General features: G+C 35.8%; 1 protein-coding gene across 3 annotated transcripts in view; it reads left to right on the top strand.

Annotated features, from left to right (window-relative positions):
* Pcif1 (Phosphorylated CTD-interacting factor 1) overlaps positions 1–22,502 on the top strand; it is a 300,185-nt gene that overhangs the window by 203,104 nt on the left and 74,579 nt on the right. For all 3 annotated transcript variants that reach the window (XM_090408077.1, XM_090408079.1, XM_090408078.1), the window contains exon 12: positions 2,249–2,433. In XM_090408077.1, the coding sequence (XP_090264203.1) occupies positions 2,249–2,433 (185 nt within the window). The remainder of the gene's footprint in view (positions 1–2,248; positions 2,434–22,502) is intronic.

The following is a 22,502-nucleotide window of genomic DNA, read 5'->3' as shown; positions in this document are numbered from 1 at the left end:
GCATGGTCACTTATACAGAATGGGAGAGGAAAGATTAGCAAACCAAGTGTTCTCTGCCAGGTTGGCAAGGAAAAGACCCAGAGGAAGACCAGGATATAAGTGGATTGATACCATAAGAAGTGCCTTAGGTGACAGAAATATAAGATCTGATAATGTTGGAGTCTTGATTACAGATTGATTTGGAGGGAAATTGTCAATAGGAAGTTAGTAATGATATTAGTTTTTCATGTAGTACTATTATAATATCTTGTACACCCCCTTGAGGGCACATGTCAGGAATTTGATGATGATTAGTCAAAAACTAAATTAGCTGTATACAATGTGGCAGTGTTCATTCCAATTTTGACTTATAGATCAGAGCTAGGTTAGAAATAAAACACACTATCAGAGACTTGAGGCCACATTTTTGAGAATTCTGAGAGAGTTTTAGGAGTGGACAGATGGCATCAGTGGCATAATCATACTTAAAAATGAGGATATTAGGAAAGAACTTGCCATTGTTAGCATTCAGGAATGTGTTAGTAGAGCTAATCTCAGGTGGTATGGTCACTTAAACAGAATGGGAGAGGAAAGAATATCCATAGAAGTGTTCTTTGCAAGATGGCAGGAAAAAGACCCAGAGGGAGATTAAAATGTGGGTAAATTGATATAGTAAAAAGTTCCTTAGAAGAGAAATATAAGATCTGATCATGCTGGAGTCTTGAGAGATAACTGATTAATTTGGAAGAAAATTGTCGATTGGAAGTTAGTGATGATGTGACTTTTTCATATAGTACTATCATAATATCCTGTACATCCTCTGAGGGTACATATGAGGAATTTGATAATGATGATTTGTTAATGATTTTCTTACGCTTGTTTTGGCTGTAGTAATTATTAGCTTAGGTACTGGAGTTCTTTACTGAATATTGAACTATTGAATATATGGTGTATTTTTAATCTTGGAAAACCATATCTGCAACCAAATCAGTATCATAAAACATGTATACTATTAATTTGAATTTTGTAAAATGTTTTGTAAGTTACAATAAAAATCAATTAAATGCATAAAATCATGATTAATTTCAATATAGATAATTTGACATGCATCATAACCTTAAATTATTAGTTAACAATTAAAAGTGAATTAGTTTATTTTAAAATATCATTTAACTTTTCATTTGAATAACATTTACTTTGTATTAATTTTTTTAATAATCACTGGATTTCAAATTACATTGTATAAATGCTGCACAAATAAACACATCTAATTCAGTGAATGGGTCTTGTTTTTCCCTATTGGTATTTGTGCAAGGCCTTTTCATAAAATATCTAGAGGAAAAAAAAAAAAGTTATGTTGCAGTAGTTTTGGTCATAATGAGTGGATTGTCTATTTGATAAATACATGCACATACATAAGCAAACTTTCAGTTTTATAATGATATGGTAGTATTTTCTGTCTCTCAGGCATATACCATCTGTTATACAAGGGTTGATTAAAATGTTTTAGCTAACATGGGTTTGTTGCATGAGACATATTATAGCATTATCTGCAAGGGTTAAGCATTAATGTTTTACTGGTAGGTGATACTGTAAGGGCTTTTTAGATGGTATTCTAGATATGGTGTTTCTCCTTACAGTTCACAGCATGGAAATAATTAAGTGTTGTGTTGTTTTATTTTTCTGTTCCCTGAAAATAATGTTTATAAAAAGAATTGTGAAAAGCCCTTATAAAGGTTTGTGTCCCATTTAGAATGATAAGATCCTCTACAAGGGCTTTTTAACTAAAGTGAATTAGCCAGTCTCATACAAATCAGCAGGATTTTCCTTCCCAAGAAATCTGTTTTCATGCAGGATGAAAAACTTGATTTCTTGGGAAGGAAAATCCTGCTGATTTGTCAAAAGACTACACATTCTTAACAAGTATGATAAACTGGCATCATTGTTGCATAGATCATAACTTCAAACAACCCAACTCAACAAGTTTGGAGGTTATATTTGTAAAATGTTTAATTTACCTTCATATATCCTTTGATTTCCAAAAAAAAAAAAAAAAAAAAAGAAAAGAAAGAAAAAGAAATTATTACTGAATAACTGTTCAGTAGGAGTTAATACTTGGTATGACTGATATAGTCATTTCTCTTTTTTTTTTTTTAATCTATAATTAAATTATTTTAATTGCTAAAAAATTTTGTTACAAAATTATAACTGCTGTTTTCTTAGAGTAAATGTGATGTATAAACCAATACTTTATCTTTCATGATTGCAGACATTTTTTGGTCTCAGTCCTAATGAAGGACATGGAACCCAGGGTGCTCTTCCAGTAGCTGTATTTGACTGCCTTCAAAAGCAATTTGGTGTAACATTTGAATGCTTTGCATCTCCTCTAAATTGCTATTTTCGCCAGTACTGTTCAGCTTTTGCAGATACAGATGGATTTTTTGGATCACGAGGGTAAGCATTTCTATTTTGAAATTAATTGGTTTTCTCTAATGTTTTAAAATCATTTGCAGTTTGGTTAGTTGACTGGAACAGTTTCAAACATATAGCTGGTAACTAAAATACTACATTGATCAAGTCACTTTCGTTTAATCTCTTACTAAAGGAGATGTGCAGCCATTTTCTACTTATGTCAGGTTTGAAAAAAATTATGAAGAATACATTTAATAAAATAACACTTCAGGAAAGTTTGATTATTTAGCATTGCGAACAGAGAAACCAGGATGCTGTATATTATGTTAATGAGCAGTAGTTTCATTAAGATGCAGAGTGAATGAAAGGACCTGCTGGTTGAACCATAGTTTTAAAATTGTAATATTATAAATGATATAAGTCATGAAGTAATATATAAACTAATTACAACATTTATGAAGTTTATACACATCTTGCTCAATCAGTAGTCCATTCCTGTTTATCTTTTTAATGACCCCTCCCATAAAAAGTTTTTATAAACCTATAGTATGTTACTACCTTGAGTGGGCTAAGGATTTATTTTTTATATACTCTTGGAAACCCTGTTCTTAGAGACCAAACATTGAACTTTATCAAGCCACTTCAGGCTTCCAGTGAATGGGGGTGGTGATCACACTAGGCACTGAAATTGCACAGTGCGTATTCTTCCATCTAAGGATATTCACAAACATCCATGTTAACAGCAGCATTTGAACCAGCAGCCTATTGGTTGGAGAGCAGATATGCTAATTACTTTGCCAACCAGGCCAGCTAAATGCAATGTTATCACATATATTGATAACATTATCACATACACATATATCACTGACATTACATCGGCATGTAATTGTTATAATGTATACAAATTTGTAGGAGAAACCTCATACTGGTTTGAGATATTTTTGAATGAGTAAAAATTGTGGAGTCGCTTAGGGATTAAAGTCAAAGATAGATAACTGGGAGCCTGTAAGGAAAACTCACCAGGGTTTCTGACCCAGCATTCTTTCCTCACATTCTTGTGGTTCATCTAATTGTTAGGTATTCATCTGGAAACTAAAACAAATTGTATCCTATATTATTTTAAACCACCAACAAAAACTACAGTACATTTTTCTGTTTTATGGATTTCTTTTCATATGTGGATTATTCATTAATACTAGTGTATTTCAGCATGAAATGTTTTGTATGCTGGATTAAAATAAGATTATAAAGGGCTTGGCTTTATGTCAGAGAACTAGAGCTAACATGAAAAGTCAGTGCTGGAATATCAGTGTGACAGGTAAGAACAGAAAAAAAAGTGAAACTAGCAGAAGAATTAGAGAAATACTATGTCAAAGTAATTGGTGTTACTCAGATCATGAAGATTAAAACAGTTGAAATGCTGCTGAATTATAATTGTAGAATGTTATATTCAAATGATAGTGTAAAAATAATCATAATTAAAATTCTGAATATTTTTACGTATTGTTTATGTTAGTATGTTTATTAGTTTTGTTTTCATAACACGCATTGTCGGCACTTGCAATGTGCCCGTTATGGAAATTGTTTTTGTTAAAAGTGATATGTAAAGCAGTTAAAAATTTAATGTACTTACCGGATTTGAATAGTTGTGTTACTGTAAACAAATTTTATTGTAATTTAAAATTATCAAAAGTTGTGTTTTATGAGAACATTCTCTTGTCGCTAACGGAGACAAAGTGTCTGCCATTATACAGTACTTAGTTTCTCGCTTGCCACACAGTGCACATGCTCGCCGAGAAGTTTGATGAGTGATTGACAGCTGACAAGAAAGCATTCGGTATCTAAGTAACGGCTGTAAACAAGATAGCGTTTGGGAGGAATTTAGAACACAGGCCGGCAGACATTTAGGTTCGGAAGGAACTTAAGTTTTTTAAGTGAGAGTCGGAAGAAAATTAATAGTACAGTCCTAAAAAGGAATCGTGGAACTATTAAGTTTCAAAGTGGAATAAGTATTGATGAATAAAAGGAAAATATTGCTATATGCATTTTAAACAGAATATTGGAGGAAACACTAATTGAAAGATTAATAGTAGATTCTGAAAAGGGAATCATAGAACTGTAAGTTTTTTTTTATTTGAAGAGTTAAGACTGTCAATAAGCATTTAGTGAATAAAAGAAGAATTTGCTATTTACGTTCTAAAAGAATGTTCGAGAAAACTCTGATTAGGAAGTTTCATCTGTATTAAGGACGCCGGATCTGACTATTATTTCTACTGAAAAAAAGAGAAAGAATTAAGTCAGGAAGAATTAATGTGTGTTACATAAGTGATGAGAAAGGATCGTGTAAAAATGAAGAATAGAATCATATATCTATTGAAAAGGGCCTTGACAGAGAAAGAAACTGGCTATGAACATTTTGTGATTGTGCAAACAAAGTGTTTAGTCTAGTCTTAAGTGTAAGTTTATTTTTAAAAGGCCTTGGATTCAATTAATTTGTAGTTAGTTATGTAAAGTTGTTTGAAGTGTATATATATTGTTTTTGTTTTATTAAATGCGCTTATTTTGTATTTTGGTTTTGAGTCAGTGATTATTTGGATTCTGAAAGAAAGAGTTAAGATCATTGCACCAATTGGAGTGAACGCTTGTGCATATAATAACATATAGGTACACTCAGAATAAAAAAATAATTGTTTGAAACAGAGATCATCTCTATGGTAGGATCAATAATATTATGATAATATCTATGAATATCCTTATCTATATAAAAATCCACCAATTATTAACAATAGGAATTCATGAAGTCATAGTATGCAACACTAACACAGTTATAAACTTCCTGAATGGAGGCAGTTTTAGAGTGATGTCATTAAATTTAAAAATAGAAAATTGTACAAGAATGGTATTTGTGCCTATGGTCATATAGAAAGTTCTGCTAAGAAAGAAAAAAAAAATTCAGCAATTTTTCATGTCATCAGAGAAGGCAACTGACATAAGGAAAAGCTGATCTTTGTCAATGAACTAAAAAGCAAAACAAAATATGAATGAGATGTATAAAAATGTTGCAGAAAAAAAAAATTGCAGAAAAGATTATAATAAGTACCTGCTGGATTTCTGTTCCAGTATGGACTAGTCATTATTAATGTTGTTTCCCAACATAAGGATGTTGTTTCAGAATTATGTCTGAAGCAACTAAGGCTTCTTGTTATTTAAACACAGTATGTATACTGTGTTTGTAAATTGTACATATTCTTCTGCCGGTTTGCTGTTTTGCAGAATGAAAAACTCCAGTTTGTGGGAAGGGAAAGCTTATCACCACTGTATGAGGCAGACCTGTAGTTGAAAAACCTTTATACTATTTTCTTTGCATCCTTGACAGAATTCAAATCCAGATCTTTCCAACATAAAGATGTGCACAGATTCACACGAAGTGAACATACATGAGCAATGTTCCCTCTAAGCTATGCACGCACACCAGTCAAAAGGGAAGCGGGCACACATAGTAAATGCATTACAAAATTTTTGCTTTCAGAATTTCTAATTTACAGTCAATAATGTTTAAACATACTATAAAAACAAATTATGTGATAAATCATACTTATCACTTACTTTATTTAGTAATATCTCCAGTGTCTCCACTCCAGTAAATAACCCATTCCAACTTAATACACTGTAATTAGCATGTGACATGTGGGTAAACTGACACTGACATCACCAGGTTGCAGAGGCATGTTTGTTTAGACTGTCTACTGTGGTCAATACAGTCTCTTGAACCACTGCAAATGATGGATATTTGTAGATTCATGGATTTGAGCAAATTAATTCAATGCTCACAATTTTACAGGTTATATCTAGATGAAAAAAGGGCAGCATTAATATGAGAAATATTACATTAGTATGTTAAAATATGTAATATTTTAGTAAGTTTTAGTATGTTAAACTCTCAGAATGTCACTGTTGGAAAAGATTTGCAAAATTGTTTAAAGTTGAATGGCTGGGCAAATGTGTTGCAATGGCAGTGCTGCTAACATTGTTGTCAAATTAAGAGTTGGTGGTTTGTGACTTTTGCTGTTGTGAGCACTGGCTACTGTGCACACACTGAGTCTGAGAATGGAAACCTGCACACAATAAGGTTTTTCATGAGCACATGCTGGCAAAAATTAAAGAGAATATTGTGCATGAGATAAGAAAAATCTCTTATTGACTAGATTATTGTTGATAGTGATATCTTTACATTTTTTCAGGATAGAATATCTAAGAAAAGCAACTCACTATTTAGTTTTGAGCAGGATAAACATGAATATTCATATTAAAAAGAAAAATATGCAAAAGTTTTAAGAAGAATCAAAGTCAAGCAGCTTTCAGAGGTTTAGCTGTAGCTCAAATATTCAAATATTATTCAAGAAAAAAATGACAGTTTGAAAACAAGAATTAAACCTTAGTGCCCATTGGCAGCATTGACCGATTCAACCAAGGAGGCACGTGGAAAAGTTCTATATATACATGTGTGTGTGTAACTCATATAATTTGTATAACTCATATGCAAAGGTTGCTAAACAAAAATCATGGGTAGAATTGATTAGATAAGAATATAGAAGATATGGATCAGGATGATAACACAATGTTCCAGACTAATGCAAAAGCTTAGAAACAGAGAAAAGAGTACTGGAAATGGAATCATAGGTGATAAATGTGATATAAAAACAGAAGGTGTTTTTGATTTCATGATTTTTCTTTTGTCGCCTTTGCTATGGCTTTGGTTTCTCTTATCTTATCTATTTTGCTCTCTCTCTATAGGGCCTCTAAGATATTCTACTAACTTGATTTCTGTGAGACTTCCCCTTTTCGAGCTCAGGCAAATTTGTTTGTTCAATTGCTGCGCCAGCCTGAATCTAAGGATAGAAATACCTTACCTAGGGAAAGTTCACAGAAATAAAGTGCCACTGATATTATCTAATTATATTAGAAAGCTGTAGGTACCTTAGCCTTGCAGTCGTAGCAGCCCTTTTACTCTTAATTTAACCTGGATATTCCCCACACTTATAGGTTCGATATTTTAATGAGTGGTAAGTCAGTCATCATGGTCAGATTACACATATGCATGCAATATAAAACATGTTTATTGAATAACTAAGAAATACAAACATTTAATAAGATATTAAGGCAATACTAAGGTAAATTCTATCTAAAGTTTCACACTCAACTCTCCTACTTAATATATAGAAATCATTATTACATTTAAGACATCTAATAAATAAATTTGTTAATTTCATATTAATTATTACTATTATTATTACTATTATTATGGGCAACTCCAGGGAGTCATTAGACTCATCGAGGGAGGCCCCAAATCATATTCATCACAACTATTCGACATTCATACAGTATCTATCATACCTCGCCTTAAACTCATTCAATGTCACAGCATCCACCACAGACTCAGGGAGCGCATTCCACTCATTCACTACTCTAAAAGTAAAGAACCCAGCTCTAACACCTTTACTAACCGCACTTTTGCCCAGTTTCCATGGATGTCCTCCCACAACCAGCCCTGTTCTCAAAAATATCTTCTGAATTAATTTTATAGAAACCCTTCAGTAATTTGAATGTCTCAATCATATCTCCCCTTCTCTGCCTATCAACCAATTTTTGCAACCCACAAATCCTCAACCTGTTCTCATACGGTTCATTCCACAGACCTGCTATCATCTTGGTCACTCGCCTCTGGATCCTCTCCACCTCCTCCCCATCAAGAAGAAACCTAGGTGACCAAATCTGAGCACAGTAGTTGAGATGGGGTCTTATCAAGGCTCGGTACAGAGGAACAATAAGTTGCTTGTCTCTGCTTGTCAACGTATTCTTCAGCAACCAAGTGATTTGATGAGCTGATTTGGCCACTTTTGCAATGTGTCCCCTAAATTTCAATTCCTTATCCACAAACACTCCTAAATCTCGTGCCTCATCAATTTCCTGGAGCACGGTTCCACCAATGCAGTAAACTGCCGCCAATCTTTTCACCCCAAAATGCATAACCTTACATTTTGCCACATTAAACTGACATCCATTCTCCTTAGCCCAGACCTCCAATCTATCCAAATCATCCTGCAAAATTTTGATGTCATCTGCATTCACTATTGCCCTACCCAACTTCGCATCATCCGCAAACAAATGAACTGTTCCTCTCAGATCCTTTCCTATATCATTTATGAACAAATTAAACAGCAGTGGTCCAAGAACAGATCCTTGTGGCACACCACTAGTCACAGGCCGTCTTGTGGACTCTACTCCTGAGTAAACCACTCTCTGATATCTCTCCATCAACCACCCTCCTATCCATCTCACCAACCCTATGTCCATTCCCATATGCTGCAATTTACTGATTAGAATTCCATGTGGTATCCTGTCAAAGGCCTTAGCAAGGTCCAGTAGAATCACTGTAAACCCATTACCCTTATCCAGTTCAGCCGTCACTGTGTTATAATACATGAGCAAGTTACTGAGGCATGACCTACCCTTCACAAAACCATGCTGTCCCTGATTCAGTATCCCATTTTCTTCTATCCAATCTTGTATTTTCCTCTTGACTATTTTCTCTAAGACCTTGATAATGATTCCTGTTATGCTGATTGGCTGGTAATTTTCAACAGCAGCCTTGGAACCACCTTTGTGCAGTGGAACTATTTTCCCCTCTTTCCACCCCCTTGGGACTGACCCAGTCCTGAAGCTCAAATTAAACAAAACGGTCAAGGGCACTGACAATTCTTTGGCCGCTTCACGTACGACATGAGCTGGTATACCATCCAATCCCACAGATGTATTGACATTGAGGTTCTGTAATAGACTAGTTACCTCTACTTCATCACAATTCCAGTATAAGCTGTTGGTTCTTCCATTCCTGCAAAGTCACCACTTGGATGATATACTCTTGCAAAGTGCTCGCTCAGTAATTCCACAATATCGATTGATTCGGTTACCTCCCTACCCTCAGCATTTTTTAAGATCATTCTACCATGAGCATTTTTCCTTTTACTTGCAACATATTGAAAAAACTGTTTGGGATTCTCTTTAGCCTGCGTGGCCAATTTCCTTTCGTAATCTGCTTTTGCTTTTCTTACCACCCTTTGTTACTATCCTGGCCTGAGCTTTATACTGTTCCTGCGCCTGATGGTCATCCTTCTCCTTAAATTCCCTCCACAATTGTTTATTTTTTTTTGCAGCTCAAGCTTAATAGTGTTATTCATCCATTTAACCCATACTTGATTTATTATTCGGACTCTTGGTATACAGTCAACCATTGCCTCCTGCAAACAGTTCTTAACCACCTCCCATGCACTATCAACATCCAGCCCTTGCAGTTTTACATGCCATGGCATTGAGCCAAGCACACACCTAAGCTTGTCATACTTACCAGCCCGGTAATTCCACATGTACCCTGTCTTAATTGTAAATTCGACTCCTTTAGCCACCTCCCAAGTCATGTTCCTTACAGCCACATTCTCAGTTGCAATTACTAGGTCTAGCACTCTCTGCCCCCTGGTATTTTCCAATACATGTTGCCGTAGATAGTTGTCCCTTAATAACCTCATAAAATCCAATTCCTTCCTCCCATGTGCCCTCTCCTCTTTCCAGTCAATGTTACCATAATTGAAATCACCCATAATAATTACCCTCCTTCCACTCATTTCGTCTATTTGCTTATGCATACTATCCCCACCATCCACTCCATCACCCGGTCTATAGCAGCACCCAATTGTATATTTTGTTCTGCTAGATTCTATCTCACTCCAAACAGCCTCAAATGTGCTTTTTTCCCCATCCTGCAGTTCAACTTCTATACTCCTTGGCTGAAGCTCATCAGCTATCATCAATAACACTCCTCCCCCCTTTTTATTCACCCTGTCACTCCTGAACACGCTATACCCGTTGCATTCAATCCCACTAGCTTTATCATCTTCTGTCAGCCATGTTCACTAATACCTACAACCTGTGGCCTGGAAGTGCCAACCATGGCCAAAAACTCTTCCTTCTTGTTCCTAATACTCCTGCCATTAGTGTACATGAATCGCAGAAGCCCATTTGTCCCATCCCTACTTTGATGCCTTATACTAACTATCCCATTCTGATTTGTTGTCCGTCATACTCGCTCGGGCATAATATACTCATTCATACACTTAACTGCCCCCCTAAAGAGGGTGAAAGAGTTTCACCCTCTCAAATCCTTTCCGATATCATTGATGAACAAATTGAAAAGCAGTGGTCCAAGAACAGAGTCCTGCGGCACTCCACTAGTCACAAGATGTCTTTTTGACTCCACTCCTGAATAAACCACTCTCTGGTATCTCTCCTTCTACTACCCTCCTATCCATCTTACCAACCCTATATCTATCCCCATCTGCTCAAGTTTACTGATTAGGGTTCTATGTGGTATCCTGTCAAAGGCTTTGGCAAGGTCCAGTAGTATCACTGTAAACCCATTACCCCTATCCAGTTCAGCTGTCACTGTGTTATAAAACGTGAACAAGTTACTTGATCTACCCTTCACAAAACAATGTTGTCCCCCATACAATATCCCATTTTCATCTATCCAATCCTGTATTCTTTACTTGACTAATTTCTCTAAGACCTTGACAATGATTCCTGATATGCTAATCGGTCGGTAATTTACAACAGCGGTCTTGGAACCACCTTTATGCAGTGGAACTATTTTCCCCTCCTTCCACCAGCTCGGGACTAACCCAGACCCGAGACTCAAATTAAACAAAACGGTCAAGGGTACTGACAATTCATTAGCTGCTTCTCGTACTATACGAGCTGGTATACCATCCAATCCCACAGATATATTGACATTGAGGTTATGCAATAGACTACTCACCTCCACTTCATTCACCACAATTCCCGTATAATCTACTGGTTTATTCGTTTCTGCAATGTCACCACCTGGATGATATATTCTTGTAAAGTGCTCACTCAGTAACTCAGCTATCTCAACTGATTCAGTTACCTCCCTACCATCGGCATTCTTTAAAATCATTCTGCCATGTACATTTTTCCTTTTACTTGTTACATATCTAAAAAACTGTTTAGGATTCTCTTTAGCTCGCGTGGCCAATGTTCTTTCGTAATCCTTTTTTGCTTTTCTTACCACACTCGTCACCCTTCTGGCCTGCGCTTTATACCGTTCATGTGCCTGCCGGTCACCTTTCTCCTTAAATTCCCTCCATAGTTGTTTCTTTTTTTGCAGCTCAAGCTTAATGGTGTTATTCATCCATTTAACCCCTACTTGATTTATTATTCGGACTCTAGGTATACAGTCAGCCATTGCTTCATGCAAGCACTTCTTAACCACCTCCCATGCACTATCAACTTCTAGTCCTTGCAGTTGTACATGCCATGGCACTGAGCCAATCAAACTCCTAAGCTTGTCATACTTTCCAGCCCAATAATTCCACATGTACCCTGTCTTAATTGAAAATTCTACACCTTTAGCCACCTCCCAAGTCAAGACCCTATGATCACTCTCACCGATTGGTGGCAATGTGGTCATATTTGTTACAGCCAAATCCTCAGATGTAATTACTAGGTCAAGCACTCTCTGACCCCTAGTATTTTCCATTACATGCTGTCGCAGATAGTTATCCCTTAATAACCGCATAAAATCCAATTCCTTCCTCCCGTGTGTCCTCTCCTCACTCCATTCAATGCGACCATAGTTGAAATCTCCCATAATAATTACCCTCCTTCCACTCATTTCTTCTATTTGCTTGTGCATACTGTCACCACCATCTTTTCCATCACCTGGTCTATAGCAGCACCCAATTGTATATTTAGTTCCATTGTTAATGGAATTAATAATTGTTAATTCCATTGTTAATGCTTGTCAATGGAACTCAGTTAATGAGTTCCATTGACAAGCCGACGATCTAATCAGTGCGACACCAAGCGGCACCAATTAGTGCGACACCAATTAGACATGAACTGGTGCTCGTCTTGCACAAAACATTTTGTTTAAACTCTAAAGGCACATATAAGTTCAATTATCAGTTCTATTACAACATCCATTGAAATCACATAACACTAGGATTCTCAGACAGATAGTTAATGAGTTCCCTTGATTGTTCCTGAGTGTTCTTAGGTATCAAAGTTCACTTTTATTTCACTGAGGATCTAAATCTCTTTCACTCACCATTATCAAATAATATATGTATGAAAATGAAAGTACTTATCTACACTGCATGGATCACATCAATTCCTTCATCTGTTTCTTTGTGATGGAATATTGCTGCTGCCATAACCTGTCACCACGTGGGATTCACCTGCACGATACAAATTTTGACACTCGCTCAAGCTTCCTAACATCGACACATTCTCGCCGACGGCCCGCACTTCTGTTCTGCTGTAATCTGGTGCTTCATCTAGCCGGAATACGCTAGGCTGCTACGGGAACGTAGGAACTGCCCACCACAGGCACAGCACATGGAGAAGTTTCCAGAACAGAAAAAAACGAGGGTGGTTCAGACCCACGCTGCCGTATATTCCCTTTTCAGCGCCCTCTGTTCTGAGTTTGAACCTCGCACTCCGGAGTCCCTTATTCATTCCTACTCAGCGACGTCATTCCGTTACCTTACGGAGTCGTATTTTTGGGAACGCGTACTACGAACATTTTCCCATGAATTTTATAGTTACAGGCGTTACGTCACGATCGTGGTATTTCCGTAAAACGTAACCTTTGACCTTATATTAGCAGTGTATTAACTATCTTGTTTGCATAAGTTTTATACTATTAGTGAAGTTTTATCATATATTCAAAATTACATTAATTCTATTACATTGTCTTAGATTGTAGAAAGCCTCAGACTTAATACTTTTTCTTTAATCTTATTCTCTCTAGTTTAACATGATAATATTTCTCTACTAAATTTAAGTTGATGGCAGAAAAAAAGACAAGTATGTTCCTCCAGTTAGATACATCCTGTTAGATCCTGTGTGGATGATTCTTATTTCAATAAAGTCTCCCATTCATGATCTAACATGGGGTAATTACTTTGAATAATTGGTAAATAATATAAACAGGGATAAGAAAATGTTCAAAAGAAACCAGTCAGGAGCACATATTAATACTTACAATGGAAAAAGCCATCAGAAATCTGTGAAGTATAGAAAAACATCTGGAGTAGATGATATTTGACATGAAATGCTCAAATAGAGAAGGTTAAAAGTTTGTACAGTGACTACACTGGATAATTGACAAGCATCATCAGAAGATCAAATTATATAAATTCTGAATGATAGCAGAATTTCTGTGATGCTTTCCAGGTAAGATTTATGTATGTGTACTTGAGATGTGACTGAAAAAAATTAAACAGAAACTTCGGAAAAAAACAAGCCGGATACAGGCTAAATAAGAATTGTTAGGGCTGTTTACTTTTAAGTCAAATGGTCAAAAAATGAGATACAACATGGATTGGTATTTAATTTTTGTTATGGCATATAAGGTATCACAAGAAGAAAATCTCTTCAAAAAACCCTAGAGTTGTAGAGTGTAAATGGGATTATACAGAATGATATATATCCTACACTTACATACGTTCTGTAGTTCTGGATCCCCATTTTCTTCCTGTATGCATTGTGAGTGAAGGCTTTCCCATTCATGCTGTCCACATTCTAATCTTTTAACTAGGGAGACAGTACCTTCTCCATTTGAATTAAGCTTTACAGCAGTAAAGCTCTTTCTTCAGGCCAGCTGCCTTTTAGATTGTATACGTAGGACTGAACCATTGTGTTGAGGCTTAAGTGCTGGCAGAACATCATGTTGGAGGTTTAATGGAATATTTACAGCACTAGGAAAAGATTAAAAACTAATTTGAATGCTTCCAGTATATCATCTCAGTCACTGAGACATCTTCAGGGATTACATATAACTCTTGTAGGACACACTCAAATACAACACAATACTAAGTGTAATGCGTGTAACTCTAAAGTCCTATCTAGGTTCTCTTTTAAATAAGGTATAGTTGAAAGGTCCCAATCAACTGCATGATTGGTATTAGAAGTGTGACTGGCCAAACCATATCTGTCTTTTCATTTGTGGTCAACGTTTACTACAATGCACTTCTTCTTTCTACCTCAAATCCACAGCTTGTCTGTGCTATATAGGCCAAACTGCACACAAGCATAGGATTTAGGTAACAACTAAAAAATTCTGGTTGTTCTGTGAATTGTTTTAGTTGTAATTTTTTTTTTTTTTTTTCATGAAAATATGCGAGTTGTTTGTTTTGCTTTCATGAAAATCTATTTAATGGCATAGTGATGCCATATTGACTTTGTACATATTTTGGTAGTAAATTAAGATGTATACAGGAGAATTTAATGGAGATCTTTATGATGTAACCATTTGTCCATTCTTTAAAGATACCTATGACATAACTATAAAACAACAAATTACATGATAACCACAGTAATAACAAGTAGAAATATTTTGTACTGAAAATAACAGTACATCAGATACAAAATTAATAACAGAAAACTCCCATACAAAGATTATTTAATAGTATAATTTTCGCCTGTGTGTCACAGGCATTTTCAGTACATTTTAAGCTCAAAATTAAACAATAACTGACAATTCCAAAAAGTACCACCTAAGTAGCTGGTGTAAGATAACTAAAAAGGTCAATAAATTTCCTAAATAAAAAATAAAAAAAAAATGTATACAATAAAAAGTTAGGAAAGATTAGCTGATTTATAAAGTACTATCTCCCATAAAGGGGATAGACATAAACCGTCGGATCTGTTTAAGTTAGGTGAATGAAGTAAAGTTTCGCATGTTTCTTTATAAAGGTGTTCCATTAGGAACTGACTTTTGTGAAGGACTCTTGTCTTTCTCCAATGAACTCTATGTCTAGTGAAGATGGCATGTTCTGCAAGTCCAGACTTTTCAGGTTTAAAGTATTCAATATAAGATTGGTGTTCTTCTAGCCGAATAGAGGCAGATCTTCCTGTTTGTCCGAAATAAGATAATCCATAAGAGCACGGAATCTGGTAGACACCTGGATAATTAAGATGTAGAAGCTTGTCCTTAGATGAAGTGAGAAAGGTGGAGATTTTTCTAAACAGTCGAAAGGCAACAAAAATATTCAGTGATTTTAAAACTTTTGCTCTACGTTCACTAATGCCTTTTACATAAGGGATAGGAATGCACATTATTTCTTCTGTATTTGAAGAGGAAGACATATTAAAACTACTCAAAGCTCTTTTAATGAAGCAATTCTTAAAACCATTAGATAGAAAGGGAGAAGTTATATATTGCAGTTCTTTCTGTAAAAGATCGTCTGAAGAACAAAAGGAGTGGGCCCGACGAACCAGTGTTTTAATAGTTCTGCCTTTTGACTGGGATGGTGATGAGATTCAGCATGGATATAATGGCCTGTATGAGTCTTCTTTCTATAGACTGAGAAATGTAGGTTACCATCTAGTTGACAAAGAATTAGAAGATCTAAAAAGGCTAACTGCTTATTTGATTCCACTTCTAGGGTAAACTGTATCTTAGGATGAAATGCGTTTAACTTAGTGAGAAACTGTTGAAGTTCATCAGAAGAGCCATTCCATACATCAAAAATGTCATCGACATATCTGAACCAATGAGTAGGTCTGGGAGAAATGTTGTCAAAGATACATTGTTCAAAATGTTCCATAAAGAAATTGGAGATAGCAGGAGAAAGAGGATTGCCCATTGTTGTTCCTTCAATTTGTTGATACAACTTATTTTTTAAGGAAAAATAACCAGAATGTATTACAAAATCAAATAATTTTACAATGTCTGAAGGAAATTCCTGTTTCAGTAATTCAATGCTTTCAGAAAGAGGCACATTTGTAAATAAAGAAACAACATTTAAACTGATCTTGATATCAGAAACGTCCAAATGAAGATCTGAAATTTTATTTTTGAAATCTGAAGTATTTTTTATATAAGTATCAGTTCTTCTATTGAAGAGGAGAGTAAATTTGATAAGAAAATTTTGAGATTTTGTAAGTGGGACAACCTATACAATCTATGACTGGTCTCAACGGAATGCCTGGTTTATGAACTTTTGGAAGACCATACAATCTAGGTGGACGATCATACAATCACTGGTCAGCCTACCTAGATCCAGTAATAATGCTATTGATATAGATAAAGTAGTTATAAATGTTTCCGGACGTCTACTAACAGACAGGGAACGTTTTGTTTTATCAAAAGGACATGATTTCGCCTGTGCGCTGAATAAGGTGCTCCTGATGGATTTTTTTCATAACATAGACAGAGGTATTCGATCCTTATCCCAAAAAACAGCCAACAGGTTACGTTTTGAATGTGCGAAAATTCTTTTTAATGCCAAGCCTCTTCATCCTAATCTTTCTTACTCTGAGTTTAATGCATTGAAATCACTGAAGAACAACCGTAATTTAATTATTACGAAAGCTGACAAAGGGAGGGCTGTAGTGATTCAAGATAGGAAAGAATATGAGAGAAAAATGTCTCTATTACTTCGCGACTATTCAACTTATAGGCCTCTTACATCGGATCCTACTGGGAGTCAGTTGAAGAGACTTAATTCTCTTATAGATAATGTATCTACATGGAATGAAGATCAAAAGAAAAAACTTAAAACCTTCTTTGGTCATCCACCTAGATTGTATGGTCTTCCGAAAGTTCATAAACCAGGCATTCCGTTGAGACAAGTCATAAATTGTATAGGTTGTCTGACTTACAAAATCTCAAAATTTTTTTATCAAATTTACTCTCGTCTTCAACTAGAAGAACCGATACTTATATAAAAAATATTTCGGATTTCAAAAATAAAATTTCAGATCTTCATTTGGACATTTCTGATATCATGATCAGTTTAGATATTATTTCTTTATTTACAAATGTGCCTCTTTCTGAAACCATTGAATTACTGCAACAGGAATTTCCTTCAGACATTGTAAAATTATTTGATTTTGTAATACATTCTGGTTATTTTTCCTTTAAAAATAAGTTGTATCAACAAATTGAAGGAACAGCAATGAGCAATCCTCTTTCTCCTGCTGTCTCCAATTTCTTTATGGAACATTTTGAACAATGTATCTTTGACAACATTTCTACTCATTGGTTCAGATATGTCAATGACATTTTTTATGTATGGAATGGCTCTTCTGATGAACTTCAACAGTTTCTCACTAAGTTAAACGCACTTCATCCTAGGATCCAGTTTACTCTAGAAGTAGAATCAAATAAGCAGTTAGCCTTTTTAGATCTTCTAATTCTTCGTCAACCAGATGGTAACCTACATTTCTCAGTCTATAGAAAGAAGACTCATACAGGCCATTATATCCATGCTGAATCTCATCACCATCCCAGTCAAAAGGCAGAACTATTAAAACACTGGTTCATCGGGCCCACTCCTTTTGTTCTTCAGACGATCTTTTACAGAAAGAACTGCAATATATAACTTCTTCCTTTCTATCTAATGGTTATAAGAGTTGCTTCATTAAAAGAGCTTTGAGTAGTTTTAATATGTCTTCCTCTTCAAATACAGAAGAAATAACGTGCATTACTATGTACAAGGCATTAGTGAACATATAGCAAAAGTTTTAAAACCACTGAATATTTTTGTTGCCTTTCGACTGTTTAGAAAAATCTCCACCTTTCTCACTTCATCTAAGGACAAGCTTCCACATCTTAATTATCCAGGTATCTACCAGATTCCGTGCTCTTATGGATTATCTTATTTTGCACAAACAGGAAGATCTGCCTCTATTCGGCTAGAAGAACAGTAATCTTATATTGAATACTTTAAACCTGAAAAGTCTGGACTTGCAGAACATGCCATCTTCACTAGACATAGAGTTCATTGGAGAAAGACGAGAGTCCTTCACAAAAGTTGGTTCCTCATGGAACTCCTTTATAAAGAAACATGTGAAACTTTACTTCATTCTCCTAACTTAAACAGATCCGACGGCTTATGTCTATCCCCTTTATGGGAGATAGTACTTTATAAATCAGCTAATCTTTCCTAACTTTTTATTGTGTACCAGCTACTTAGGTGGCGCTTTTTGGAATTGTCAGTTATTGTTTAATTTTGAGCTTAAAATGTACCGAAGATGCCTGTGACACACAGGTGAAAATTATACTATTAAATAATCTTTGTACGTGAGTTTTCCCGTTATTAATTTTGTATCTATATGTCAACTCACGGTATACCTCTTTTAAAACTTAACAGTACATCAGTCTTTGGAAACAGCAAAGAACAGGATTACAATGTACATTCATCAGTCAGTTTACAATTTTTAATAAAATTATTTTTGACTTATTTAAATTAAGGAGATATTTAATCCCACATTATTTTAAAGCCGAATAAGAAACTCTAAGATAGAAATCAAAGAGTTTCATGCCGAATATAGCAAGCTATACAAGTTCCGCGAGTCCAAGCGTGAGAAAACACCTGGGTAGTACAATACCGGGCAACTCGTAGTAAAGGTGGATAAAGCTAGGATCACTATTCTTAGCATTAACCCTAATGTAAAACTCATCCCCTAGGAGATGTATGTTGTTTTACATTAACGGGGATAGGTCACTACCCAGAATGAAGCCTTTTGGCTCTTTATTTCATTAAATTATTTTTGACATTTACATAAGTTGAGATCTGAAACTTCTAGCGGGGGGGAGTCATTCAGATTCATGTTAGACCAATGTAAAAGGGTTTCACAACTTTCTTTGAAAAGGTATTCATATTTAAAACTATTTCTATACAGAAGATGAGTTCATCCATTACGATATTGTGTTTAGTGTCAGTACTAATGCTGTGCCATATCAAAAATAAGTTGTGAAGCCCTTTTACATTAGTCTAATCTAAATCAGAATGATTCTCCCTCCCCCCCTCCCAAAGTTTGGGTGATTCTTATTATATTATTATTATTACATGACACCTCCAGGGAGTCCAAGGGCTCGTCGAGGGGGATGGCACCTACTCTACAGCTCCATCTCCACCACTCAATCCACCAACTACAGCGAACCGCAACCATCATCATTGACGCCACCACCACTGGTATTTTCACAGACAATCACAAACATCCATGCCTGTGGCAGGATTCAAACCCACAGCATTTTTTCTGGAGAGCAATTATACTAGCCACTGGGCCGACCAGGCTGGATAACTGGATGTGAAGTGGGCATATCTCTGATGAATGCTGCCTTTGTGATATAGCAGGCTGGTGTTGAATATCCAGTGTGTTCAACCTCCTACTGTGCTGTCCAGGACTGGAAATGCTGAAGAAAGTGAAGTCATAGTCTAATATCGCTCATGGAAGTTGTGTGTTGCCTCTTACTAAGGATATAGTGTGCTGAAATGTACGCTATATCCTATTATAATTAAAGTTGACATTTCAAAAGGCTGTAACTGGATAACTACTCCATGGAATGATTTAATATTTAACATGCTGATATGTGCAGCAATGGAATTTTATTTTGTGCAAAAACCAATATTAGTTTAAAAGTTGCTACTAGGGCAATACATGGTGCTGCAGTACCATAGTGAGTAATTCAAGATGTCACAGTATGTAGGGTACACACAGCACGTTGCATGGTTACACGACAACATGTTCAATAAACTGTCCTCCTTTGTCATCAACATGCTAGAATCGCATGCCCAACCACAGACTGAAGAATTTCACTTGAAATATTGTGGATATGGCATGTAATGTTGGTCTTGAGGTCCACTAAGTTGTCTGTGTCCACAATAAACAATGTCTTTGAGCTGTTTCTACAACCAAAAATCATGGGGGGCTCATATCCAGTGAGCACACTGGCTACATTGTACGAAAATGGCAGCTGATGATCCTGTCTTCAGTAAAATGTGTCTGAAACAACCACTTGATAATGAGTGGCGATGTGAGGAGGAGGACTATTCTGCATAAAAAACTGTTCATTCCAGGTACTGACGCTATTGAAGTGTTGGAATCACCCGATTGGCTAAGAGAGTGAGAGATGCATAGTGCTGGCCATTAACAGTACAGGTAACGAGACCATCAGGACCGAGCTCCTTGAAAAAGAAAGATCTGATAATGAATTCTGCCTTAAAACAACACCAAATGGTGACCTTCAGGGAATAAAACGGAATGTGTCAAATGATGTATGGGTTTGCGGTTGCCTAAATTCTGCAGTTGTGCATATTCACAGCACTGTCCAGATGGAAGGGAGCTTCGTCAGTCCAGAAAATATTCCATGGCTAGTTGTTATCCAGTTCAGTCTGAGCAAGAAATTGCAGGGCAAATGGTTCTCGTCCACTCCAATATTAGTTTAAAAGTCAGGATTAAGTAATTGCTGAATGTGGGAAATCTTGTAAGAATAGCAGTGCAGAATTTGCCTTACAACTTTGTGAACCATCCTTATGGTTTTGTCTAAAGACTATGCAATACGCTGTGTGCTGCCACTTCCCACAATATTTGCTATCCTTTCTTCCTCTAATGTTGTGGCTACTTCCTCCACTATATTCAATGGGCTTCTGTCCTGGTATGTGTTTCACTGCATACCAGGAGTATCATGTTATTTACATGTATTGCAATGCCATGTATCACCCTAATGGCAACTTTTAGAAGTAACGTTGGTTTTGGTGCAAAATAAAATTACATTGCCACAAACATCATAATGTTAAATATTAAATTGTTCTGCTGAGTAGTTACCCTGTGTAATGCCTGTCAAGATGTGCTTGATATGACATTGATAAGGGATATAGGACACTGCCCTCAAGAGAAAGACTTTTTTTTTGTATGTGCATGTTAGTATGTGTGTACATCACCCAGCTAGTGGCTATTAATAATTTTTTGGAGGAGTTGAATTAATGGCTTGTGTTCGTTGTTGTGTCCAGGGTCAATTAAAATCCTCTGCTAGTATGAGATGATCTTCATTAACATTGCTAACGTGACTTTGCAATGCCAATGAAGCTGCTCATCATGGGTATGTAATTCATTATATGGATTATTTCTTGGGAGTTTTTATGTAGTCATAGAAAGCACATCCTGGAAAAGTGCTAATGATTTGTGTATTTAGTGAGCTTTTGTGGTTATCCCAGTTTCAGCTGCTGATCCATGTAGTTTGTATGCATGGTGTATATGACCTCTATTTTCACATTAAAAGATTTTTGTAAGGAGTGGGTAGTAGTTTCCAGCTTTAAAACTTTCTCGACAGTGGTCAAAAATATGATGTAGGATAAACCTGGTTTACAGTGGCATGGTGCACTATCTGTTATTTAATTCTAAAATGGTCAATGTAGTGCTCTTAAAATGCTGTGTTATTTTGGGTGACTTGGAATTCTTGGTTTGCCTTATGGATGGTTATTACTGGAACTCAAGTTCATTGATCAGTGATAGATTCTTTTTTCTGAGATTGGTGGCTTCTTTTAGTATTTCTTTGGCCAGAAATAAAATGAAATCCTATGCAGAACTGTTGGCCCTTCTGTATGTGGATCAGCATTTTCTGTTTTCTCCTTATTTGGGAATCTTGATTTTCTCATCCCTCATGCAGACTGTATCCAGCATGCTTGGAGGCAGAATTTCTCCTGTGCAATAAATGATTTAGTTTTTCTCATTTGGATAATTGCTTTCTTGCAATGGTTATGCTTTATATTTTTTGTTCTTATTTGTTACTTTCCTCAGGTGACTTTGTCTCTTTATTTATTTATTTATTTATTTATTTTATGTCTAAGGATGAGTTTGGGCAGAGATTCTTCCAAAGGTGGAATTACATCAGTCATGTTTGATTTTGTACTTGCAATATTTGGTGAAATGTCAGTGGTTTATCATTTCCTGGGATTGTCCTGTTCTTGTTGTTTTTTGATTTTTTCCAGCATTTTTTTGTTAGTAATATTAATTTCATCTGGTTTCTCCTTCAAAGTACATTGACATGCTTTTCTTACATTACCTTCTAAATCACAGGAGAAAAACACTGTGAAGCTATAGTATTGTATAAGATATAGGATGCTCTGTCCATTTCAATGTTCATAATATTTGATAACGTATTGTTACTGCCAAAGCACATCGATGCCTATCTTCTGAAGTCTTTTATGTGGGCAATCTAGTTATAGATAGACACAGAGTTTTGA

Source organism: Typopeltis vanoorti, chromosome 18 (genome assembly GCF_054136105.1).
Source record: "Typopeltis vanoorti isolate ZY-2024b chromosome 18, IOZ_Tvanoo_1.0, whole genome shotgun sequence".
Taxonomy (NCBI): Eukaryota; Metazoa; Arthropoda; class Arachnida; order Uropygi; family Thelyphonidae; genus Typopeltis; species Typopeltis vanoorti.
This window is presented reverse-complemented; position numbering and strand designations above follow the sequence as displayed.